At 37.7% G+C, this 27,657-nt stretch overlaps 1 protein-coding gene across 4 annotated transcripts; it reads right to left on the reverse strand.

The window, feature by feature from the left end:
- LOC139939434 (uncharacterized) lies at positions 1–26,824 on the reverse strand. Of its 4 annotated transcripts, none has more exons than XM_071935345.1 (6): positions 14,495–14,682; positions 12,479–12,874; positions 11,163–11,453; positions 10,359–10,406; positions 2,322–2,448; positions 1–1,855 (listed from the first exon to the last, which is right to left on the reverse strand). In XM_071935345.1, exons 1-6 carry the CDS (start codon positions 14,568–14,570, stop codon positions 1,807–1,809), a joined length of 987 nt encoding a protein of 328 aa, XP_071791446.1. In that variant the 5' UTR covers positions 14,571–14,682; the 3' UTR covers positions 1–1,806. The 4 variants fall into 4 exon arrangements, with proteins under 4 accessions (XP_071791446.1, XP_071791445.1, XP_071791444.1 ...); XM_071935344.1 differs by having other exon boundaries at positions 2,322–2,451; XM_071935343.1 differs by lacking the exons at positions 1–1,855; positions 2,322–2,448 and adding exons at positions 6,227–8,035; positions 26,605–26,824 and having other exon boundaries at positions 14,495–14,576.
- Positions 26,825–27,657: the final 833 nt, after the last annotated feature.

Consider the following 27,657-nt stretch of genomic DNA (forward strand, 5'->3'; position numbering starts at 1 on the left):
TTTTTTTTTTTTTTTTACTTCAATGTGTTTACTCAGGACACATAGTGTTCACAACTTTACCTGAAAAATGCGAATTATTTGTATTCAGATGATCTTCTCATCAAGGGAACTCGGCAAACTCCCATAGGGGGGAACAAACACCAAGCTAGCAACAGCCAATCTCTCTCATACAAACATTGGTTTAAAGTCTATGTTATTATGAATTACAAAAATCAAGAAATTATGATTTAGTAACTCGACGACAAGACTTATTTAGTCATTGTGAAACCAGCGGTATAGCTTGATATTTAGGATCAAACCAAGAACCTTGTGGTTGCTGGGGTCGATTTCACAAAGAGTTAGGACTCGTCTTATCTCGAGTTAGGACGAGTAACTCGTCTTAACTTAGGATTAATCTTAAGGTCCGCATGCTACAGTGCAGGGTTGGGACTCGTCCTAAGTCCTAAGATTAGTCTTAAGTTAGAAAGAGTTTTGTGAAATCGACGGCAGCAGTCTTAAACCACGGTGACATGAATTAATTTATTTGAATTAATTGAAAACAATTGAACTGAATAGTTCCTCGCCTGTGGCAGCATTATAACATTGTAAAACTTCAACTTAATAAATGTTACAAATAACTGGAAATAATTGCACTAAAAATAAATTAACAGAAATTTCTACAACTCAGTACAATTTAAATTTGAGAGGACATTACATTAAATTTTGGTTAGCTGTATCACGTTGTGATACCATTCACTATCGCAGAATAGAATTCAGTTCTGCTATTAGAACTCGTCCTGATATAAGAACTCGTCCTAATAAGGTCCAACACAACTCGTCTTGCTATAGAACTCGTCCGCTTAGTCCGATAGAACTCGTCCTGCTATAGAGAAATCATACCACTCAGGTCTGACACTTGGGGAAATTACTAACAACGCTAGCACCAATTGTTTTTATCAATTGGGCCTTATGTGTTGTTGTTGTTGTTCATGCGAGTAATGTTTGTTTGCCATACACAATAAATTTCTTCAATGAGTTGTCGTGGGTTTGAACCATTTTGTGGGTCCCGTTGTTCCTTACATGAGTCACAAATTATGGTTTTCATTGTTTTTCCCCCAATTGCAAGGCCCAGACCGAGTTCAATGTCCTTGGTACCCTAGACTGGACCATTCCATATATCTAAGAGGGGGTCAGACCAAGGGTTGGTGCATCTTGAATGGGCATACATAATTTGATACATGTGTTAGCATCAGGGCTAACATTGTGGAACGCCAAAGAGTCATTTAATAATCGGTGATGGTCTTTTGCAACCGCTGATCAAATTTGTCATCGGTCCGGTCACCGGTTGTAAAAGACCACCATCAGTTATTAAATGCCTCTTTGGCGTTCCATACAACACATCCGCCACACATGTCTCTGGCAAAGTTGAGCCATTCCAGCCGCCCATTTATTCAGGCGGTGCTAATAATTTGGGCATGCACTCTGAGCAGCTCTGTGGTTATGCACCACACTTTTAAAGATTTTCGCTAGACGGCGCACCCTGTACAGATTATTGAAAATTAAGGGGTATATGTACAGTATAGAATTTAGTCTACTGACAGTACACTGTTTTTAAGTATGTCAACATATAGTGGCAGTGTCACTTGAAGAGTTGTGTATTAATCCACCTTTTCGTTTGTCATAGACAAGTATCAAAATAATAAAAATAACAACATTTGAAAGATAAAACTATATTGAACATGGAGCAATTGCTCCATGATTGAAGGCACCCGTTATAGTTTCCACACTGCACCATCATCTTCATGCATCTGTCATTTCAGCGATACTCTAGACTTGCTCCTGCAGCTCCTGATCCGGTGGCGTGGAGTATCTGTCTCTGTTTATGGATAATGTGGATGGAGAAAAAATAATGAAAAATGAAAAGTTTCTTGTGAACAAAGACCAACAGTTGGTTATTGTCAAAGACTAGCCTTCACAGTTGGTGTATCTCAACATATGCATAAAATAACTAATTTGAGAAAATTTGAGCTCAATCGGTCATCGAAATTGCGAGATAATAAATGAAAGAAAAAATCACCCTTGTCATACCAAGTTGTGTGCGTTTAGATGGTTGATTTCGGGACCTCAAGTTCTAAATACGAGGGATCGAAATCAAACTCGTGGAAAAATACTTCTTTCTCGATAACTACGTCACTTCAGAGGGAGCCGTTTCTCACAATGTTTTATACCATCAGCCTCTCCACATTAGTCGTCACCAAGTAAGGTTTTACGGCTAACAATTATTTTGAGTAATTACCAATAGTGTCCACTGCCTTTAAGAGAATTTCACTTCGCACTCTTACCGTCTTTTCCAATAGAGGAAGCCTGCAACTCCAGTAACCACCACACCATAGATAGCAAGAACCACTACTAAGACAAGCAAAGTTGGAGATTCAGTAGGTCTCTGCTTTTGTTCCAGAAAGTTACCACCTACTGGGAATAAACACATATCAAAACAATAATAATAGAGGAAATTAAGTTCGTCCTTTGAAACAATTTGACAACAATTTTGTTTTTGCCAATGTGGTTACTATACCAAGAGCGCTCGGCTAAAACCCATGTCCCTATTGAGCAGAAAGGATGATGTTAAGACTATTTTTACCGGGAGTGGCTTATTGTTACGTGAAATGTAGATTGCCCCAATATGACACCCTTGGCAACAGCCAACTTGTACACGGCCTATTGAAATGGGAGTCATTCACTTCATTTCAATTCACATACACATTTATTTCCAAACTTCCATGAAAAATATCGACTAGCCCATTGTACTATATGGAGCAAAACAAAGATAAATTCATTGGAAGGATTATTATTATTAATACTACTATATTATTATTGATTCAGCCATTTCAACAATACATGACAATACAAAAAATACTTCCAGATGGGCTAGGAGAAACAAAAGCAAAATAATTACTGTGGTCCATAGACCTGCCTCCCCACATCTGGTTGTAATACATGTAATACAACGAGTAATAGGATATGTATTAAACAATTTATGTACAAAAAGATGGGAACGTTAACTATAAATAAAACATGTCTATGTACATCAAAGTTGGCAACTAAAACAAAAAATAATATAAAGTACGTGAGAGTAAAACCAGTTTTAGGAGTGTAAAATTTGAGAAACTTGCACAGTGTAAAAAACAAATTAACATCAAACAAAACAGAAAAATTCCGAAACACTTAAATAATGTAAATAAATATACAAGTAAAATGCATATTAAATTTAAGTGACCAAATCTAGAAAGAGAAAATAAAAAATCCATCACAAATATGTAAATAAATAATTTAATGAGTAAAGAAACAAATAAATTAATAAATAAATAAAAAAATACAAAAATAAGTAAACAAATAAATAAATAAACATATGAAATATAGTATAAGTTAAAAGTAAATTGTGGGATTGCACATAGTTGTTATGAAACTTTAAAAGGATAAACCAATTAAGAAATATGAGCTGTAGCTTCATGAGCTTTTAAAAAGGATGGCAGAGAAGTTAAAATGGCACAATTGCGGAATTCGATTGGCAGAGCTGACCAGAGCCTGGGAAATATGTGGATAACACTCAGATGCAAAGATTGAGTTCTGGCAAATAAATGTTTGAATGTTAAAGCGCTATCATATCTATGGTTAACAACAATGTTCTTATTAACAGATTCACATTTAATTGTATAAATAGGATAAATGAGAACATGACAACATTACCGTCAGTGGTTCAATTTTAACGAGAACTCATTTTCAAAGCGTTATATCGCTAGAATATGTATAATTAAATTTTGTTTTTCACAAAGCAGGCAATATAAGACGTTATAGTAAAAGGGTATATTTTAGCGACTAATTATAACACATTCGGCGCCCGTATGGTGCTTAAAGGTTCACCACCAACGGTGTACTTTTATCACTAAATAATTCACAGTCTACTATTGGTAATGGGCGAACCTTTTTAATCATTTTTTCCTTCACCAGTTAAGCTTAATTTAGAAACCCAACACATCTGCCGCTTGAATAACAAACAACGGAACATATGTAGGTCCGCCATTTGTAAGTCAATTTTGATTCTACAATTGATAGCGGACAGTAATAAGTCATGAAATTACACAAACCATACAATTTCAATTTATATTCATGTTATCATTACATTTTACCTTTGACATATCTTTACAACAACGGTTATTTCCAAAACAAACTAATGACCAAAGCGCCAAACCCGAAGGAGGCGTTTCCTTTAAAAGCAGTCGCACAACATCGGCATACAGTATTGTCCAAAGGCCCACACTTCGTGTATCACAACTTATATATAAAATAACAAACCTGTGAAAATTTAGGAGAAAATAACGGGAAACCCACCCTTGTTTCATGTCATGATACGTTTCGCCGTGTCATGACATGTGTTTAAAATAAATCCGTTATTCTCGATATCGAGAAAATTTATAATTTTTTTAATGTTTTCTCAAAAAGTGAATCATTTCTTGGAATAATATTTCACCATTTCCTTCTTGACAAATCAAGCATCTGAAAGCACACAACGTCGTGTGACAAGGATGTTTTTTCTTTCATTATTATCTCGCAACTTCGACGACCAATTGAGCTCAAATTTTCACAGGTTTGTTATTTTATGCATATGTTGAGACACACCAAGTAGTGAGAAGACTTGTCTTTGACAATAACCAATAGAGTCCACTGTCTCTAAGTTCCTTAACCATGACAGACGTTAGGACGCATTGAACCAATCCTAAGTTAGGACAGTTTACTCGTCCCAACTATAGAGGTAAGATTAATACTATCGTTTCGTGAAATCGGCTGCAGAAATATCGCTCGAGGCTGCAGAAATATCGCTCGAGGCTGCAGAAATATCGCTTGAGTCATGATTACATTAGAGTTTTTTTTAATAAAAATATAATGTTGATAACGGACCACACAAAACATTTAATGCGCCAATGATTTGATAAACAGGTGTTGAATTGAATGCCGTTAAATTCTTCATCCGCTCAACCATGAACCTGGTTAACAAAAGGCAGATTATAATACAGTCATTTCAATAAGCCCAAAATATTGAGGAATTCATGCAAAACGGAAATTGATATTTTAGATGTTAGTTCGAAGTTGAAGGAAAGAAAGTGTTTTGAATCTCATAAAGGTCTGCACAAATATTGGTAAGAGTGACGATGACTAGAGCAAGCTAGTCGAAACGTTTTTTGAGACCAATTTCAGAACTGACTCCGCGGCAGTACAGTTATTACGATCCTATAAGCTAAGTAGTAGTCCAGTCAAATTTCTATACCACCCGCCCTGGTAATAGTTATAAAGCAGGACAGTTCTTTTCAGAACTGAGAAGTCTCCCGAACCTCCGATTTTCTACTCCACGGCAGTAGAATTAAGCAAGACAGTTCCCTAAGAACAACTCTACCTGGCAAGTAGATACACACATGGTGTTACCGCAAACCAAATATATAAGAGTGACAATACAAATAGGTTTCACAGATTTGGACATGGTCTTAAACATGGTAACTTTTTGTAGACAGTTTTGCTTGATATGATATTCGACAAAAAAACAAAAACTAGAGAATTGAGTAAAACAAATAGTTGGCACTCTCGCGAATCCAAAACCCGATGTTTGAAAACAGAGAAACACTAGAACAAGGAAAGAGGAAATGAATGGGTAGCAAAGGGGAGGGGAGGGTGGGGGGGGGGGGGTTGGCATTACCGAGGTACTGTATCCGGCGTGGATGAGGTTAAGGAGATTCAGTGATTTATGGAGAAGGGGTTTATGGAGGTAGGGGAATTCTTTCTGGGGGGAGGGGAGGGGAGGGGGGGAAGGGGAGGGGGTGGGAGAAGGGGAGGGGTGGGAGAAGGGGAGGAGGGTGAGAAGACTCGGTGGAGAAGGAAAATGGAATGAAGAGATTGTGGAAAAGGGGGTTTGGCTGGGAAGTTGGGGTGACTCATTATTGTGGAGTAGGACACGGGAATGAGATGCGGAATGAATGTGGAGGGGAGGGTGGATGATTGACGTGTTGATGACGTCACGCTGGTAGGAAAAATGGAGAAAGGATAAGCGGTTTGCATCTGGCAGGTGGGGGGGGGATGGATTGGAAAGGGGTGAATTTGGACGGGGAGGTTTCGGAGATAGGACCGATTGATGTAATGACAGGGGACGGTGCAGATGGAGGAATCAAGTTGGGACAAATTTTAGAGCATTTTTTTTATTTTATTTACTGCATCAGTTTAACTTTTTAGTCAATAACATTCAAGTAATAATTAAGATTTTATATATAATTTACAAATAATTTTTAATCAACTGCATAGTTTCCTTTATCATTACACTATTCATATAAAAATATAACAACGGTATTTACTCGTCTCATAAATAACTCTTTAGTGTGATAAATAATGTTTTTAAAATGTTCTCTTTATTTAATTTTTTTTCTAAAGCCTTTTTTTCATAATGAGGATCTTATGATCACTACACTGCGAAATCAGGGGTTGTAAAATTGACATCATGGGTGTTGATACTTAGATATGGAGAGAATCAACATTAATATCAGGGTTTCGAAATCACACCAATGCAATTGCGTTAGTATAGAAATAACTGTTACGTTAACGCCATAATGATGTAAACTTTGATTCCTTATTGTGAAACCCTCATGATGTAAATTTTAACACCCCAATTTTTGCAGTGTTGATGTAATTTATTCATGGTAAAAACTTTTAACAAAAACATCAATATAAAATTGTAATCATTTTGGTACTAATTTTGGATTTTGAAGTCATACTTCTAACATTATGTACTACATATCAAATGGAAGCATGCGGACGCATGACAGCAGACTTACCATGTAAATTCATTGTGCGCGGGCTCAGCACTGCGATAATACAAATTACGGGCCAACATGTCATTGAGCTGTTTGAGCACAACAATTGCTATAATAAGCACAAAACAAAGTTGCTTAGACCAAATAAGGAACCAGCCAAAATACCATGTAACATAGAGCATTTTGACTGGTATCCTGCTTAAGTTTTGCTTAGCAGAGATTTGTATCTAAATGTTTAGCTATATGAAGTTGGGCCAAAGTCTAGAGTCAAAGTCTCCGATTGAATAAGTTGATTTTGAGTGAAGTTCTTCGGTAAAATCCGAGTTCTCTAATTTTAATTCATTGAATTTACAAACATCGCTCGATGTTTTTACATGTGTTTACATGGGTAGGTCGCAGGGAGATGTTAAGAACTCACAACAATAGAAATATTGTCGCAAATTCACATTATCAAACCAATATTTACACAATTAAATATACTTTATCCGGCTAGCTAAACGAAAAACGAATTTTGTATATATAAATACTTCGTCTCGGTAAAATTATCAAGAACCAGGCCTCGTTGGGATTAAACCACTAGTTGAAAACCTCTTCACCACACATTGATTCCATTATTTTAGACTTCCATTATTATAAAAATAAATGTTTATACTTCCTTTCCTTTCATTTCCTGTAAGTTGATCCATCCATCTTGTTAACTGCACGCAATGAATTGTCAGTTTATATTATTATTAACAGTTTAATAATCATTATTTATTTGTTGCTTATTCATAGATAATATATTTCCACAAAATGTCCAATATACCAAATGCTTGTTTTCAACGAGTTTCCTTAAGCTTAGAACATGACTGAGCGCATTAAGCAGGAAGTTGTTTTTTAAAAATGTAATAATACAGTTATTTCAGCTCGTACTATATCCAATAAAAAAAATAGCGACATGAAACAGTCGCCAGGAGTTGGTTTACGACTGTTTTACACTTCCTCATCCAGTCGCTTGGTGATTTCCTTTATACGATTCCGGCGGACGTTGATCTGTAGGGGGATGAGTTCTTTCTTCAAAATAAGAACCTCGATCTCAAGTTCGAGCTTACTGATCTCCAGTTCCTTGCGTTCGGCGACCAATGAGTCTTCACTGGCGGTGTCCATGGTTTCAGCATTCCGGGAGATATTTGCTATTGCAGTCAGTTGCCTCAGAAGGGATGACGCTGTTTATATATTTTGAATTATTTTGTTAAGTAGGATTTGAAACTTAGCAATGTGGGAGTAAAAATTAAGCGTGGTTTGCTGTAACATCATGTGTAAAATCTCTTGTGGTGGTTCTGAGAAGAACAGAACCCAATTTCACAGAAAGTATTGCTTAAAAATGATGTTCTGCTAAGCAGAAATAAGCAGGATACCAGCCAAAAGTTGTACTTGTGACATGGTAGTTTGGCAGGTAATCTAATTGTGGTAAGCATCATCATGTTATGCTTACTACTTTGTGTGCCGAAGCAGCTGTATGCAAGTGGGCCCTTGTGGTTTGATATACCGTCCCAGGTTCTTCTCAAAACAACATACCGCAAAGAGTTTTCAAACATGGTGTACCCGCAAACCTCACCTAACCATTTGGTTACCGTTATAAGGAACAATGACACCGTAGAAGAAAAAAAAAACACATAATGAGTCCACCTTTAGAAAAAGGTATGTCCTTATATTCAACCATGGAGGAATAAGAACATCTTGCTCCATGATTCATCATTATACAACATACGCCCCACAAGACATAAACCGAGATCAGAATATCTCATTTGTTTGAACTTCCTGCTACTAGTCTTTCGTAAAAAGCTTTCACATTTTATGAAGGAAATGACTACAGGAACTCACCACCCGCTTCTGTACATTACATTTTCAAACAAAAACAAACTACGACCAAAAGTTCAACAAACATAAACTTCGAGCAGACATGTTCTTTGTTTAACTTAGATTTGTTGCACTTTGTCTATCTTAGATTTGAACTCTCCACGCGTAGGTTTGTGATTAATTACCTTTTCATGTTTGCAAATAGGAGTAAGCGCTTCAGTCGCGTTGTTCCTGACACTGCATGCAAGTCAAGTGCATTGTGTACGAGTACAATATGTGTAAGAAGTAATAAACCACAAGCTACGACAATGAGTATACAATGATCACAGCGGCATTTTCGAAACCATTGCTTCGAAGCCCAGTACCAGAAGTGTACGCTTTCTAAATTACCGACGGAGCCTAAGCCGGTGCCTCGAACCCAATCCGTTTCGGAAAGGCCGAAGTGCCTATGCGGAAAAAGATTAAGGTATTACTTTGATGCATACTATTGAGTGATTTTTACCCACAGATTTTGAAACTGGCAGAGTGGTTAAGGAAAAATTACTGCTGTGTTATGTAACAACGACGAATAGACCGCGACAATTGTACCCATTTAATGAAAGACATTTCTTTTGATTTTCATTTTCATCTTGATCATTTAAATTTGTGTTGCACTTTGACAAAGTTCAACTATTTTAATTTATATAGGTTGCTAGGTCAAGCTACCATGACCGACATTTGTCTTTCTACCCAACATCCTATGAAGCAGCGTCTACCCAACATCCAGATCTATTCTAATTTTTGACCCAACAAAATGTTGCCTTTCCTAAATGCCATGGCGAGTCATGCATCCGTAACGATAGGAAATACAATAGTACAATTAGTGCGAACAACACAGTGAAGTCAGCCTATGCCATTGATGTGCACTGGGAATGAGCAGCGCATTAAAGAATGATAATGTCAATCGCAATATCTGTGTACACATGGCTGGTTGTCGATCAAATTAAATATGCAACTAAAGAGCTTAAAGACACTGGACACTATTGGTAATTGTCAAAGACCAGTCTTCTCACTTGGTGTATCTCAACGTATGCATAAAATAACAATCCTGTGAAAATTTGAGCTCGATTGGTCGTCGGAGTTGCGAGATAACTATACAAAGAAAAAACACTCTTGTCACACGAAGTTGTGTGCTTTCAGATGCTTGATTTCGAGACCTCAAATTCTAAATCCGAGGTCTTGAAATCAAACTCGTTGATAATTACTTCTTTCTAGAAAACTACGTCACTGCAGAGGGAGCCGTTTCTCACAATGTTTTATACCACCAATTTCTCCCCATTACTCGTAATCAAGTAAGGTTTTTATGCTAATTATTATTTTGAGTAATTTTGAGTAATTACCAATAGTGTCCACTGCCTTTAAAGGTAGCATGTATAGTTTGAGTTTGAGACCAGTAGGCGTATCCTCACTTGGTGTATCCCAACATATGATACAATGTTATAACAAACCTGTGAAAATGTGGGCTCAATATATCGACGTTAAACTAATGACAGAAAAAACACCTTCGTTGCATGAAATGTGTGTGTTTCGGATGCTGGAGAAAGGCTGCATGCCATGGACCAGGAAAGTCAATTACACCTGCGTTGATGATCATAATTATTCTTACCTCCTAACATAATTAAGTGGTGAACAATTTGAGTTAAAACTTACCGGTTGCTTTGGGTGGCGTCGGTGTTGGCCCAACATCAATACAGCAGTCTATAAGTAGGATTCGAATTTTAAATAAAAAAGTTGCAACGATAAATAAATAAAACAAGTGAATTGATTCCATTACACTGTAAAAACTTGGCTGTTGGTGACACCATAATGTTTGCACAAATTCACACAGAAGAGATAATCACAATTTACAGTGTGTTAAAATACTATTAAGTAATTACAAATGCATTTTTTTTGCAGAAATTAGTATTATTCAACATCCATGTAGTTAGTTTTGATTATAGGTATCTATAATGCGACGACACCCATGGTGTTAATTTTAACACCCCAGTTTGTACAGTGAATAATTACTTTAGGGACAATTTATGAAGTATTGTTACAAAACCATTTGCTGCACGAACGCTGTTCTATGTTTTATGTAAAGATTTTAAATTACAAATCTGCTATAGGGATTGTGTACAAAGTCATCTAAAAGCTGTTTATTCATGGACTCTTAGATCGATTTCAGAAAGATGGTCCTAACTCTAGGAATTGGATTCTTTAGGAATTATTATAAACTTAAGGCTACTCTTAAGATAGGATGAGTTAATCGTCCTAACTCGAGATAAGAATAATAGTCTTAACTCTTTGTGAAACACATTATTACTGGGGTGGATTTCACAAAGAGTTAAGACTAGTCTTGTCTTGTCTCGAGTTAGAACGAGTTACTCGTCCTAACTTAGGACTCTAGCCTTAAGTTTTAAACATCTCCTAGGACTAGTCCTATAGCTATAGGACTATAGTTAGTCCTCGACTTACTGTTAAGCGACATGTGCGATTGACTGGTTTCATCATTTCTCTCGTAGATATATTTGAACACCGCTGTTACGTTACATACATGGTGACCGACGCACACCTTGATTTTGAGGGAGGAATCGTTTTGTTTGACGGCCTGGTCCGAAGGGATATCGCTGCTGGAGACGCCATTTACCAGGTAGGAAACTGCATAGTCGAAATGACACTCGTCCTTGGTGTTCAGTACAACATGTTTGGGGAGAGCGATTTCGCTCTGACTGTTTCGTTCTTCGACGCTCAAACTAAAGACTGGTTCTGGAACAGTAAACATCAAACGATATGAAGTTTTAAATGTCATATTTTAAGTTACAAAATATTAAAAATTGTGAGAGATTTAACTTGATTTGTATCAACTTACAAGATGGAACGTTATCTCTATTATTTTGTGTGCAGTTATTTTTTTACGATGGTCGTGTACTGTAACGTTTTCCTGTGTAAGGATTTTTTTATTAAAAAATATGCTACTGGTCCAGGTATGGAATTTCACGGAGGCAACGCAGCTAATAGCCTGCGTTGCCTTGCTTGTCCTATAGGTGCTCCTCCAAAAGTGTTTCATAGACTATGATTTGGAAGTGCCTTTTTCAAAATGAAAATGCCCTTGCCCTCACACAGATGACATTTCAGGTCTGCAAATCTATGAAAGCTTATCTGGGCTGAGAGTTTATAGCACTGCAACAACTGGGGTGTTAAATTGATTCCTATTTGTATCTTTATGTGATAATACTGCCACGGTGTTAATTTCACCAACGATCATAGTAATGGGGATAATTAACACCATGTTGGTGTTGTCATATATAGATACCAGGAAGAATCAATTTAACACCCCAGTTTATGCAGGGTATAAGTTGTTTGTAATTTGTTGAGTCCTTTTGTCGGTTCAGTGATGAATGAGCTGCAGATCAAAGCTGTGACAAGGTGTGGGATTTTGACCAGAAATACTCGATCATTTGTTGTTTTATTGATTTATGTATAGCATGACTAGTGTTTTTAAGTTTGGAAACGTAAACCATAATGTAGGGACTTCGAACACCATGTGGACTTTATACCGCGTCCATCACAGCTCATTTAACAGTATTGACGATTGAAAAACTATATATTAAACTAAATATATTTTGTTTCCTCTCCAAGTTTATGTATTAACCTATTCGACACATTGTAAAAAAAAAAAATGTTCGACACATAAAATAAGGGGATAAGTGTGTATTTCAAAAGCAGAAAGAGAGATAATGAAAGATTCACAACAGATATTCAAAAAGAGGAAATTCATAGCAAAAACTTACCAGAACAAACCACGATGTTCAAATTGTTGCTCGAACTACTTTGTGTCAGGAGATTAACATTCGGTGCATCCTCAGCAACCAGCATACATCCGTAGGTAAACGAACCGGCTTGCTCTGCCTTCACCCTGAATAATGTAAACAGAACCTCCACATTGACAGAGGTCGGGCTGGTTTTTGTAACAGTGTGGTTGACCAAGGTCTCGCAGCCATCCACCACGCTAGTCGCAACCGGGATCTCCTCACCGCCCTTCTTCACAAACAGTTTGTGGCGATACCCCTCGGAGACGGCTCCGTTGTGCAGAAAATTTCGAGTTTCGCACTTGACGACTAAGGACTCGTGGTTTGGTACAAAGACGGTCCTGTTTCCCACCATTTCTTTGCTGGAGATCTTCGTCCCTGCAGGGAAAACAAACCGTAACAAGGCAGTTACAGGCACGGACACCAATAAGTAATTGTCATAGACCAGTCTTCTCACTTGGTGTATCTCAACATATGCATAAAATAACACACCTGTGAAAATTTGAATTCAATTTGGTCGTCGAAGTTGCGAGAGAATAATGAAAGAAAAAACACCATTGTCACATGAAGTTGTGTGCTTTCATATGCCTTGAGTTCAAGACCTCAGCTGAGGCATCGAATTCAATTTAAATAATTATTTTAGTGAGAATTTACTTCTCTCTGAAAAACCACGTTATCAGAGGGAGCCGTTTCTCACAATGTTTTTTTTTTGCATCAACTGTTCTCCGTTACTCGTTGCCAAGTTAGTTTTTATGCTTACACCTAATTTGAGTAATAATTACCAAAAGCGTCCAGTGCCTTCAAAGGCAACGCATACACCTTTGGTTTTGAAACCATTCTATTACTTTAATCTGATGCATTTTAATTACATGCATCATGTATTCTATGTCTGGTGACCACATCACTCATCCCAATGGTAGGTCCACAATTGAAAATACTGTACGCAAGTCAAGGTATTTACATGTACATGTATACTGACTGGTTTATGATCAAGTCATTGGCAAACAAATAATAATGTTTTTTTTCTTTACTTTGTTCCCCCCTTTTTTTTCACGGAGGAAATTATTTATTTAACCTTAAAATTTAAGTTAAATAAACGTTACATTTACCGGATTTTAATGGCAAATTTTATTGGCGGATTTTAATGGCAAATTATTTACTATACCATTAATTGTCGGTAGCGCTCTTTTTTTTAAATCGTAAATGTACATTATACTACAAAAAACTAACCTGTGGAAATTTCATTCCTAAAGGTGGTAGCATTTTTTAGATAGCGCCGAAAATCTGAAACGGTTATGTCTACGCGGAAAGAATAACCCGTAAATGGATTTACACAATTTTCAAGAAGCGTTTCATGCGTCGAATGTTTCTTGGATCGACAATTTGTTGAATTCCTTTCTCGAAAACCACATTCCTTTGAAGTGAATCGTTTCTCAGAATGTTATATTACACTATCAACTGTTGTGCTTCTTACCAAGTTTCGATGGTCAATATTTTTTGGAGTAATAACCAAGGGTAGACCCATCAAGGTGTTTTCGAAACGAAATTGTACATTTTGGAAGATTTGTGCGTAAAGAAAATGGTTAAAGGCAGTGGACACTATTGGTAATTACTCAAAATAATTATTGTCATAAAACCTTTCTTGGTGACATGTAATGGGGAGAGGTTGATGGTATAAAACATTGTGAGAAACGGCTCCCTCTGAAGTGCCATAGTTTTCGAGAAAGAAGTAATTTTCCACGAATTTGATTTCGAGACCTCAAATTTAGAACTTGAGTTGAGGTCTCAAAATCAACCATCTGAAAGCACACAACTTCGGGTGACAAGGGTGTTTTTTCTTTCATTATCTCGCAACTTCGACGACCGATTGAGCTCAAATTTTCACAGGTTTGTTATTTTATGCATATGTTGAGATACACCAATTGTGAAGACTAGTCTCTGACAATTACCAATAGTGTCCACTGCCTTTAAAAACATGAGCACAAGCAAAATACTTACATGCGTCAGCTTGTCCTGCAAGAAGCACGCAGCCCACCATCATCAGTGCGACGAGGTTCATTGTTAGGAGTTCCATGTTGTTCTGTAGAGAATGAGAGTGTGTTTGTAATTAACGGTGATGGATAGATCAGTGATCAGACGTTGCTGTAATGGCACACTTCGTAAGCTACGAGTTATGTTGTATCGGTTTGACTGTCTGGAACGAATTGAAGATCTGCTTGAGCACGGCCGCTATTTATAATAAAAAACGTGTAGAAGGGGAAATCCCTCCTACGGCAAATCTATTTTTAGAGAGTACGGACTCAATGTAGTGGAGGTCCCATGTGCGGAAATTGAAAGTGGTGAGACTATGACGTATACCAATTTAAGGAACCAAAACTTCCAAAAATGTCCTTATCTCTAGTCTTTAACTCAATAAAACTTGTTTAATTGTTACATTCGGAAAGCCATTTCCTTATTCGGAATGACAATTTTGGCGTAGGAGTGAATAGTGAAAGAAAAGGGAATTTCACTTTTACTTTTTAATACTGGCAGCAAGAAGAGGAATTTCAGAAAACTATTTTCTCATCCCAAAAGGTAAATGAGTAATGCTTCATTTGGCTCAGTGCCATCTCGCGTATTGAGGAACAAAACGTTGACAATAATGGGTCAAAAGAGAACTTCGAAGAGTAAAAATGAAATTTACATAACTCCTCTATTTCCACCCTATCAAGAAAGTCAACAAATACATAAATAGAAAATGACAGAGACTGATAAACAGTGATATAGGATAGTGTGCTTGAAAAAAATCTTATAATCAGTGGTATAAATCATTTGCACTTCCAGCTTTGATATCTATATGCAATTCGAATGAAAGCCGCAAATTTTGAAGGTGAATTTCAGAAGAACCAAGCAAAGTAAACTTTCTATAAGACTGTGCTATAGTCTCGCTTGTATTCGAACACTGGGACCCGATAAAGAGCGCGAGTTTGTTTCCTTCACGTTGAAGATGTCGAAGCAATGTACCCAAGTGTTCCCACTGAAACGGGACCGCCTCGTCATTGAATGAAGTTTTTACTGGGGTTGGTTGGTTCATATAGAGCAAGGTGGCTGATTTGGTCGCACCATTGGTCCTTTCTCTGTATGGTTGCACGACGGGTTTATTGGAGGATCGGAATGAATTACCTCTCAAATAAAAGCAACATGGTGCATAACACACCTTTAATTCAATTGATATCTTATCACCTCAGTGTGTATTTATTGTCGCCCAAACAACCTTTTCCTTTCAAGAATGCACGGCCCAAAATGTTATTGTAAGCCAACAAAAATTGTAACAGAACTGCTACTGATAATGCTTATGAGGGCACGCACTATTATAACACCCAAATGCACAGTTCATAGAACGACAATAGCTCTCGGCCGGTAATGTGTGTTCTTCTGTCCCCAAAATTGCCTTTCTCATCGTTCTTTCATTCAAAGGGGATTTTATTTTCCTAAATCAATTAAAAAAGGGAACCTTAAACAATTTTTTTTATGATGGCAATGCTACTACTACAGAAAAGAAACAAGTTGGACACCCTGACACTGAAGCTATGGGGAGGTGTAACCAGGCATTCGTATGGGACGGGGTGAGGAACAGGGGGGGGGGTCAAAATTAGGGGGGAGGGGGTAAGTACAAAAACAAACCATTTATTTGTGCAATTTTGTATTGTCGCCCCTATAGTTACGCTGCTGTGTCATACATATTTACCAACCCCCAGATAATGCTTTCCTTCTGAGGTGAACTATCAGATACCCATTTTCTTATTCTGATTGGCACGTCAAATTAAGACACAATGAGATATCCTGACATCTTTATTTGCTGTGTTCTCGAGAACGAACGTACCACGTCAATTACTGTTAACAGTTTCCGCAAGTTGGCATGATGACATTGAATGACTTTCCCGTTTCACAGATGGTAAAAAAGGCAGTGCTGATGCATCATACCTTGAATTGGTCATTAAACACCCGTAACGTCTAGACACAAACAACTGCGCACCAACAACACCCCCAACATACCCACCCGCATCTCAAAAATGCATCCTTGCCGATACTCTTTTGTTCTTTCTTTTGTCCTTGCTTTTGTCCTTGCACTAAACATCCTTCCCGTTAACTGCGAACACAAAATCATCTGTGATAACCCTGCTTTAGTTTCCTCTGTTTGTTTTGTCCATGGTCTCCATAATATAATATAGGTACCGAGCAAACATGGTTGTGCGTCTGTAGGTATACATTGTGCATGTATAGACATATCATATGTTTAGATGATCTTCCCATCAAGGGAACTCTGCAAACCCCCACAAAGAGATATAAACGCCAAGCTGGCAACAGCAACTCTCTCTGATTGCACATTATGAATTGCACAAATCGAGAAAGTGTGATTCAGTCACTAAACGACAATGTTTGCCTCATATTTTACCTTTAAATTTGGTTCAGTTCTGTCATTTTGCCCTTTGTTTCCCGCTAATAAATACGCTTGCTTAATTGTTTTGTTTTCATAAACATTGAACGCTATCGTTAGCTTTGCCCTTGAGTGGGCCCTGATAAAAAATGTATTACTGACACACAAAACGTGCCCTTGGCGTTACAAAACATTTTTGATAAAGAATTATGTTTACATTTTTGTTGTTGTCACAATATCGGTGATAGACCCTTTGAGTTTTTGATACAAAAAGAACACAACGCTCAGTTCCTGCGGGAACTCAGTTTGCCGTACACTGGGAAAACCCGTACCCTGCTTTAGAATGCGGATTATAATATTGTCAACGCTAAAAATCTTTCCACGGCTCGATTTCCAACGCACTTTGATTCTCTTGTAAGATTTAGTAATTCTTGCCATATTTTTGTACTTTGGTATCGCACTTGGCCTCCACATTCTGGGGATTCCCCTTTTCATCCCCGTCTGCTGCAACAAGGTGTGTCAACACAGCGTCCAGGGTATATCTTGCTAACTTATAATAATTATGTGAAATGAGGGTTCTCCCGGGGGACACTTTCAATTCATTTGAGCATATGGTGGAGTAGTTTATGTTCCAAGACGTTCGCATGACTAAATTCCATTAGTTATCACGAGTATGTATAAGATAGTTACGTGTATAAGATGTTGACGTCTTGGTCAAAGACTAATGGTGAAGGCCTGCCAGGGATCATGTAATTTTTTCGAAATCAGACTCCGACAAAACCAAAAGGGGTGTCACTAATCATAGTTTATGATGTGAAACACCTGAACAGAATGGAAATAAATTTTTGTTTAAAGGAATTCAGATTGCCAAAGGTCAATTTGATCACACGGTGACGTCATCCTCAGCGTCACCATTATTATCAGACAAAGGCAGAAGAGGCTTAATGGTTTACTTGTATACAGATTTGATTTAAAGGGAATGTATACAATAATTATTGTAAATATTGTAAATAATAATATTTACTCCAGGTTAGTTTCTGTACAACTGAAGACTTTGGTGTTGAGAGAAATTGTCAGGTCTTATTTAAAATGTGTACCACGAAGATATTTGGCAAGTGAGTTATTTGCAACATACGTCCAACGTGGCATTTTAAGTTCGACAAGGTTTGCCTGACAAGGTTTGTCGGACACAATGGGTAGTCGGAAAATATTTGTCGATCTTAAAATGTTTCTTGGACTCAATGGTTTGATAAACCTAATTGGTGTACACAATAGATAGAACATAATGGTTTGTCGGGCAAGTTGGTTCAGCTTTTGTCGTCGGACACGGTGGCTAAAAAGCTTGTCGGACATAATGGTTGAATACATAATATGTGGACTCAATGGATACTTCATGGTTTGTCGGACAGAATGGATAAGACTTAAATTGGTTTGTCGAATACAATGTTTTTTTCTTTGGCGAAGTTAATGGTTTCTTCTGAGAAAATTGGTAGAATGGCTTGTGTTGTCCACATGGGATCGACATAATGGTCCGTGTCGGATTATATCGGACATTATTGGTATTATGACATGATTGTTTTGTCCGACATCATTTTTTAACAGTCTTTCGGACTCATTTGGTTGGACTAATTCCATGTCGGACACAAATGGTCTGTTTCGGACACTGGTGCATATAAGTGCACAATGTGTCAAATTAGCATAAAAGAAAGAAATTTTAGACAAATATGTATTATATTTCTCGAGGCATTTAGTACCGGAGCACCGACGTCAAGTTGTTTTAAAGTCAGACTTTAATAATAATATCGAAGTCTCACATAGCGCATGGATCTACCAACAAGGTACTTATGGCGCTTAGTAAATATATTGATATATAGAAAGAGAGTTTATTGAAAGTTATGAATTCTGAGACCCAATTATTTAGCACTTTATAAGGGTTTACAGGGTGCTACGGCGCATACAGCAGCCACAACCAGGGACACCGGGGCGAACCCCTTCTCTTTTCGATAAGTGCACTGGGTTCGTTTACATGCGTTACACAACACATGGGACCAACGGCTTTACGTTCCATCCGAAGGACGAAGCAATGGTTTTAACTTTAAAGTGTCTTGCTTAAGGACACAAGTGTCACGGCTGGGGATTCGAACCCACACTCTGCTGATCAGAAACACCAGAGTTTTAATTCGGTGCTCTTAACTGCTCGGCCACGACACTTTAGGCAAGTTAACCTTCTCACAATTCAAACCGGACCACCTTTTCTCAAATGAACTAAAACAAAAACCCAATTAATCATTGACGATTCCTAAACATGATTCACGACTGCACTCTGTGGTACAAGCAGAAAAAAACAAACCACGCTAGAATGACAAAGACTCGCTCACCTTTCCAAAATTGGTTTAAAAGGTTATTTAAATTTGGGTCAGCAAAGTTAAACAATACAATTGTTCAGTCCTTGTTAATCGGTGAAAAAAACCTTAAAAAACAAACAACGACTTTAGTAATTGATTGTTCAAAGGGGGAGTGCCGTGGTTTCCTGATTGGCGATAAAGTCTACACCAAAAACCACAATTTCCTAAAACATTTCCCTCCTCCAGGGACCCAGTGGGTTCAGCATTGTGATGAATAATAAATATTTCTATTATTCAAGACGCTTACTCATTAATGAGGCCAGAAACAAAGGGTTCCTTCCGGACCCACACATATAACAATTCAATTTGCGGGGTTGAGTTGAACAATGACAATATCGTCTGGGATTTAAATTTACACCTGTCAGTTTCCCTTGTGGTTTATACTTTGACAATTCTATTTAGGATGAGACCCCATGGTTTTCGTATTATCCTATAGACCGTTATCACGGTGTGGCCATCTTGATTTTCCTCCATTCCAACTCATGGTAACCAAACTGAGGCTGGACGAAATAATAGTCTGGTGCCGTGTTTGCCAATGAATGTTAGCATTCATTACTGTTATGGAAACATGGAACATGACCAATATGGTGACAGCGTGATAAAGGTCTATAGAGCCTCATGAAGAGTAATCCGTAATTGGAATACAAAATCTGAAAAAAAAAACGTTCTGACAGAAGTAACGTTTTTTTCAAATTAATTTTTTTTTTGCACAAACTGATATCTTTTTTCACAACCACATTATTACTTCGAAGTGAAATGAGTCTCAAAATACACTTCTATCTAAAGCTGCTACACTATAATTATTGTCTAACTCTAACTACCCAAGGCTCCACAGCAGGTTTCACCACACATCACCGAGTTCAACTTCCCGCCTGTATTTCCCGCCTTCGTGCATCACCAAACTAATCCGCCGCCCAGTACTTAAAAAGCATGCAGCATCAGAGTCCAGCATTCTCCAGAAGACGAGCAGATCATACTGATCGAAACGTCGAGTTAAACCAACGGTTCTTTTCAGAACCACACCAACTCATTTAGAGATAGTTATTACATGGTGTTACCGCAAACTCTTCTATATCTAACTTCTCCAGTTTCATCTCAAAGCGCATAGACTTATCTGTGATTGCTATATTATGCGCTATACAATCTCGGTTCAGTATACGTCCTTATTGCCATCAATTTTATAAAAGATTGATTACCAAATGTATACCTGGAGCTCCAGAAGAACATGATCGATGATGTAATGTTCATAATTATCCTTTGCTTGCATACCCACTAAGCATTAGCTGGTCGCTTCATCACTAATTACATCCCCGCCATGCAAAGTGTCAAATTCTTTATAAATGAATGATGATCTTTTGAAGTAAAGAAGAAACTATAAATAAGTGTGAGTCTTGGCTCTGAATAGAGCCTGGTGTGGTCTCGACGTTTTGAACAGTATACTCTGCTCGTCTTCAGGAAAAGTAAAGTGTTTGAGAGAGTAGATCAACACCTAAACAACCTATACTGAATAATAACAACATAGAGATGATTGTCCCCAAAACAAATAATGCAATATAATGAACATACAGCATCAAAATTATTGGCAAGAGCCTACATACGACCTTTTGTATTTTTACCATTTTAATTTTAAATCAAAATTTATGATCCTATTAAATATAATGGTCACAACTTGTGAACATTATATTAAATAGGTTTGTGAACATATTAAAAAGGATCATAAATTTTTATTAAAGTTAGCCTGGTATTGTAGGATATTATTGTTAGCAGATTTGAACTGAACAGTGTTTTGTATATGTTTCGCTATAGATCCAAAGACTACACACTGCACAGATTGAACTAGTTGAATACATTCAAAGTTCAGTGCAAAACAGCCAAATTATTGGTTTCCACAGTAAGCCATAATAGACCCCATGACCTCTGATCATGAAGGAAGAACCTTCATGCCCAGACTTACTGTTGTTTATATACAATGCCCGATACGGGGCAGAGGATGGCCCTGTCTGCCCTGCCGGCCTTTCACTTTCATATAGTGTGTGTATGTACAGCACAGAGGAAAAGCCCCTTCAGGGCTAGGACAGAGGGTATTCCCCAAAACGTGCATGCCCATACTTCCAACACACTTTTCCCTCTTGTGCAAAAGTACACCCCCCCCCCAATACTACCCGACCCATCAACCACCATGGACACCACGCCCACATACCGAGCAAATGTGTTGTTATACTAGATTGTCCACTGGAAGATTGTTGTGCAGTTTTGGGTTTGATAGATTTTTCACTGTGGTCACTTTCTATGGTGTGAGTGGAATTATACAGAATCTTCTAATTATTATTATTGCGAATTTCAAACAGATGCCAATCCAAATTGAGCACAAGTACGTCTACAATTAAGTTCAACTCTATATCTCCTCTTTGTGCAGTTTTGTGTGTGGGATTTTCCACTCATTGGGATATTACTATACACTAATTGCAATGCGTGGGTAGAGGTTCATAGGGTCCGCAGCATCACCCGACTATATACTGTAGACTACATTATGACCGGAGAACCATTATGAACATGATTATAACAATGACTACAAACAGAAGATTAGTATATTCACAAAATAAATACGAACACACACAAATAATAAAATTACCAGTTTCGATTTGAAATCAAAATGACAACTACGAGCATCTTTAAAGGACGTGGACACTATTGGTAATTACTCAAAATAATTATCAGCATAAAACCTTACTTGGTAACGAGTAATAGGGAGAAGTTGAAAGTGTAAAACATTGTAAGAAACGGCTCCCTCTGCAGTAAGTAATTTTCCACGAATTTAATTTCGAGACCGCAGATTTAGAATTTGAGGTCTCGAAATCAAGCATCTGAAAGCACACAACTTCGTGTGACAGGGGCATGTCCTTATCTCTAGTCTTTAACTCAATAAAACTTGTTTAATTGTTACACTCGGAAAGCCATTTCCTGATACGGAATGACAATTTTTGCGTAATAGTGAATAGTGAAAGAAAAGGGAGTTTCACTTTTACTTACTGGCAGCAAGAAGAGGAATTTCAGAAAACTATTTTCTCATCCCAAAAGGTAAATGAGTAATGCTTCATTTGGCTAAATGCCATCTCGCCGTATTGAGGAACAAAACGTTGACAATAATGGGTCAAAAGAGAACTTCGAAGAGTAAAATTGAAATTTACATAACTCCTCTATTTCCACCCTATCAAGAAAGTCAACAAATACATAAATAGAAAATGACAGAGACTGATAAACAGTGATATAGGATAGTGTGTTTGAAAAAAAATCTTATAATCAGTGGTATAAAGCATTTGCACATCCAGCTTTGATATCTATGCAATTCGAATGAAAGCCGCAAATTTTGAAGGTGAATTTCAGAAGAACCAAGCAAAGTAAACTTTCTATAAGACTGTGCTATAGTCTCGCTTGTATTCGAACACTGGGACCCGATAAAGAGCGCGAGTTTGTTTCCTTCACGTTGAAGATGTCGAAGCAATGTACCAAAGTGTTCCCACTAAAACGGGACCGCCTCGTCATTGAATGAAGTTTTTACTGGGGTTGGTTGGTTCATATAGAGCAAGGTGGCTGATTTGGTCACACCATTGGTCCTTTCTCTGTATGGTTGCACGACGGGTTTATTGGAGGATCGGAATGAATTACCTCTCAAATAAAAGCAACATGGTGCATAACACACCTTTAATTCAATTGATATCTTATCACCTCCAGTGTGTATTTATTGTCGCCCAAACAACCTTTTCCTTTCAAGAATGCACGGCCCAAAATGTTATTGTAAGCAAACAAAAATTGTAAACAGAACTGCTACTGATAATGCTTATGAGGGCACGCACTATTATAACACCCAAATGCACAGTTCATAGAACGACAATAGCTCTCGGCCGGTAATTTGTGTTCTTCTGTACCTCAAAATTGCCTTTCTCATCGCTCTTTCATTCAAAGGGGATTTTATTTTCCTAAATCGATTAAAAAAGGGAACCTTAAACAAAAAAAGTTTTTTTATGATGGCAATGCTACTACTACAGAAAAGAAACAAGTCGGACACCCTGACACTGAAGCTATGGGGAGGCGTAACCAGGCATTCGTTTGGGACGGGGTGAGGAACGGGGGGGGGGGGTTAAGAATTAGGGGGAGGGGGTAAGTACGAAAACAAACCATTTATTTGTGCAATTTTGTAGTGTCCCCTCTAGTTACGCTGCTGTGTCATTCATATTTACCAACCCCCAGATAATGCTTTCCTTCTGAGGTGAACAATCAGATACCCATTTTCTTATTCTGATTGGCAACGTGCACGTCGAGCTAAGACACAATGAGATATCCTGACAACTTTATAAGCACTCTATTCCATTTGCTGTGTTCAGTGCAAAACAGCCAAATTATTGGTTTCCACAGTAAGCCATAATAGACCCCATGACCTCTGACCATGACGGAAGAACCTTCATGCCCAGACTTACTGTTGTTTATATACAATGCCCGATACGGGGCAGAGGATGGCCCTGTCTGCCCTGCTGGCCTTTCACTTTCATATAGTGTGTGTGTGTACAGCACAGAGGTAGCCTTGATTCAAGGCTGTTGGCTCCTCGAGTCCGGACTGAGTCCGGATCCGAGTCCGGATACGACTACGAGTCCTTTTTGAAGGACTTGACCCCCCCCCCCCTTCGGACACCCCCCTTCGGACACCAATGACTCGGACTCGCCTACAACCTTAACCATCCCCTCCTCCCTAATTACCAATAGTGTCCACTGCCTTTAAATTCATTGCGTTTCAAGGGACACTTAAAAGATAGCCTATGATTCACATGAATCTCTTGCATAACTTGTCCCCTTTTTTTGGTGTCAAGTCATGACAGAACACAGCCCCCCTATTTTGTAGAACCAACAAACTTGCAGGGACCGTGTTCCGCTAGTTGTGTTTCAAGAGGCAATAATGTGTGGTTTTCACACTATCTCACTATCTATTAGATCTAATGGTGTTTTTGTGTTTGAGAGATTTAAAGGCACTATGAGCCCCTTTAAGATTAATCTTATATTGTGTAACCATGGCAGTAGTATTGAAATCGACGAGACAAAGGCCTCGATAATAAACTATTGTCGTCTATTGTGAAGCCACAACTTCTACTTTAAATCAATATTTTGAAGGTAATGGTTTGTAGCAGGGATCTCTGAAAAATTGAATTGAATTGAATTGAATTGAATCGAATCGTTTATTCGTCAAGTATATAAAAATACATGAAATTTACAATCCTATTGTACAGCAACATATAAAATATTAAAATGTAAAATTGCACAAGAATTACCACAATGCTACATAAAACAATAACCTTAATGTGGTCTTAAAAAAATGGTCCATAATTGGTCCTTTCAATCAAGCTCATTTTAGGCCAAGGCCAGTTTGTTTTTGTTCAGTGATGTTATTTATTTATTTAATGAGTACAACTTAAAGATGCTATGTCAGACTTTTGGCCCCAAACATTAAAAAATAGATTTTTTGAGTGAATTGTATTTCTAAGAGTAACAACGAAAAAGTTTAACTTTTACTTTCTTATAAAACACATAAGAATTGGTCACGTGATATATTGTCGGGATCCCGACAAAAACTAATTTTGAGCACTTTATTTCACTGCTACTAATAATTGGCGGACTTTTTGGAGCAATGGCTCAAATGAAAGCTTGTAACTTTCTCGACCCCCATCAAAATACCCATTGAATTTTAAATCAAAATTTTGGGGTCAAATCGGCCAAATATCTGACATAGCATCTTTAAATTCAACTACTCACTATAAGGGCTACTAGTTTAAAGAACATACCTAAGTTTTGATGAAATTAAACGGAGTGGACTCGATTTCAAGGCGTCGAGAAACAACAAAACATTCTTTTAAAATAATGTTTTTAGCATAGCATTTAGCCTTGGTTGATGATGGGTTATTATTATTATATTATTATTATTATTATTAATATTATTATTATTATTATTATTATTATTATTATTCAGTCTGGTGTAGCCTACCCTTCAGAATGGATTATGCAAATTAATTTGTTCAGCAAGCATGATTCGTTCTAGTTGAATACCACACACATAGGTCCAAAGATCTTTCGTTAGGGCCTATGATGATGTTTTAGAAGTGGGCCCCAGTCTAGTCCCGGCCGATTTCCTACCTTCCCCCAAGGTAAACAAGTACGTGTATTATAGTTATAAGCAGGACAGTTCTTTTTAGAACTGAGAAGTCTCCCGAATACCCCCCCCCCCCCCCAAAAAAAAAAAAAAAAAAAAAAAAAAAAAATCTACTCCGCAGTAGTAAATAAACAAAAACACAAAATAGCAAGACAAGTTGGCTGAAGAACGCTATAATCTACATAGCAAGTAGATATACACAGGGTGTTACCACAAACCAAATACACCTTAAAGCAGTGGACACTATTGGTAGTTGCTCAAAATAATTATTAGCATAAAACCTTTCTTGATATTGAGTAATGGGAAGAGGTTGATAGTATAAAACATTGTGAGAAACGGCTCCCTCTGAAGTAATATAGTTTTCGAGAAAGAAGTAATTTTCCACGAATTTGATTTTGAGGTCTCAAAATCAAGCAATATGAAAGCACACACCTTCGTGTGACACGGGTGTTTTTTCTTGCATTACTATTTCTCAACTTCGATGACCGATTGAGCTCTTTCACGGGTTTGTTGTTTTATGCATATTGAGAAACACCAAGTGAGAAGACATGGTCTTTGACAATTACCAATAGTATTCAGTGTCTTTAATACTTTTGTTTACAACATTAGTTTTAGGGCATAAATGAGTAAAGCCCAGTGAAAAGATCGACAATGGTTGAGCTCAAACTCATCGTGTGTATAAAGATTACCCCCACTGTACAACCACTTTCATTGAGTACAATGTCACTTCGCAATAACCTACTCCGCGGTAGTAGAATATTGCAAGAGAAGTTCTACAAGATCTTCCTAACAAATACACATGGTGTTACCACAGACCAAATAGAATTGTTGTTATCAGCATCAGTTTTAGGGTATATAGGGTTGATAGCAACAATTCATAAATGAGTTAAACCCAGAAGAATATTCAGCTAAAAACTCAGTGTATACAAAATTACATACAGTGTATCACCGTGCCACTTTACTGAGCTCAATGGTGTCACTTCGCCAGAGTCTTGTACGTGTCAACACGTAGGCCTACATCGGTATATTCCGCATGCAGAAAATGGCGACATTGAATAAACCCATACACACAGACAGTCATAATACAACTTACGATTTGTTAGTTCCGCTTTAACTTCCGTGGCGGTGACTTCCACTTTCCTTTCCACGAGGATATTGGGTGATTACCTTAATGGTAGAGGGGGTATTGTACGCTTTATTTTGAGATAATCTAGACACAAACATGTCATAGAGAAAGGACCAAAAGAAGCCCCCCTGCTCTGTGTTGAATAACGAAAATGTGTTTTTAACTAATGTGTTTTTCCCGACCTACGAGAGGGGAAGTCCCTGAATAGTCTGGTTCCCAGACCCAACAATCTCCGACTAGGCTCTGTCGAATTTAGGGTTCGGTATCACCCAAAATCACGTGACCAAAAGGAGGAATTCCTCCTCTTTCGAAGTTATCCGAAATGTTCCGAACGTGTTGTCGTCAACATTCGGACAGTATCGTTGATGTTCGGTACGGACTCGTAATGTTAGTCCTGTCGGCCGTAGATCCAGGAGTTTTTATGCCAGTTATTGCCAATGCAGGCGTTGTGCCTAAATAAAGCGTTTGCAAAGCGATGCGACAAGTTCAAAATATATAAACCTGGGAAATCGCTCCGGGATCTGGTAAGTTTTTGTCCTTTTTCTTCAAAAATATTTTTTCAAAGGTGTTTTGACTTGAGTGTTCATTAGACATTGATTGAGGATTAAGTTTCATGATTTTTAAAAGTGGTAAAAATGGGGCAAAATCTGGTTACTAGCTGTCGAAGTTATACGTGTTGAACCATATTGTCATTAATTGACGATCGAAATAATCAAGTTGCGTCATGCTCTATTTTTAACCGTGGGTGATACCTGACCTAAGACTTTTAACAAGAGACGTCAAGGAATCTTTGGTCAGGGAACCAGACTAGTCCCTGAATGCAGTGTAGGAATGACGTGTTGCGTCGCAACAATGACTTGTTTGTCGCGTTGTGTGAAAGCACAACGGTTTTCTCGCAACTCTTCGAATGAGCTACTACGCAAGAACTGCTCTCGCAGTTTCAATTCAATTTATTCCATACTCTTGTTGGATAATAAAACAACATGAGAATTGGTCAGTACATAGAAAAGTTACAAAAAC

The sequence above is a fragment of the Asterias amurensis genome, chromosome 7, assembly GCF_032118995.1.
Source record: "Asterias amurensis chromosome 7, ASM3211899v1".
NCBI lineage: Eukaryota > Metazoa > Echinodermata > Asteroidea > Forcipulatida > Asteriidae > Asterias > Asterias amurensis.

Coding starts and splice junctions, on each gene's coding strand:
- LOC139939434 (XM_071935343.1), bottom strand. CDS start 14,570: ATGGAACTCCTAACAATGAACCTCGTCGCACTGATGATGGTGGGCTGC. Junction 10,407..11,162: donor ATCGCACATGTCGCTTAACA/GTAAGTCGAGGA, acceptor TCCTACTTATAG/ACTGCTGTATTGATGTTGGG. Junction 8,036..10,358: donor GACGCCACCCAAAGCAACCG/GTAAGTTTTAAC, acceptor ATATATAAACAG/CGTCATCCCTTCTGAGGCAA.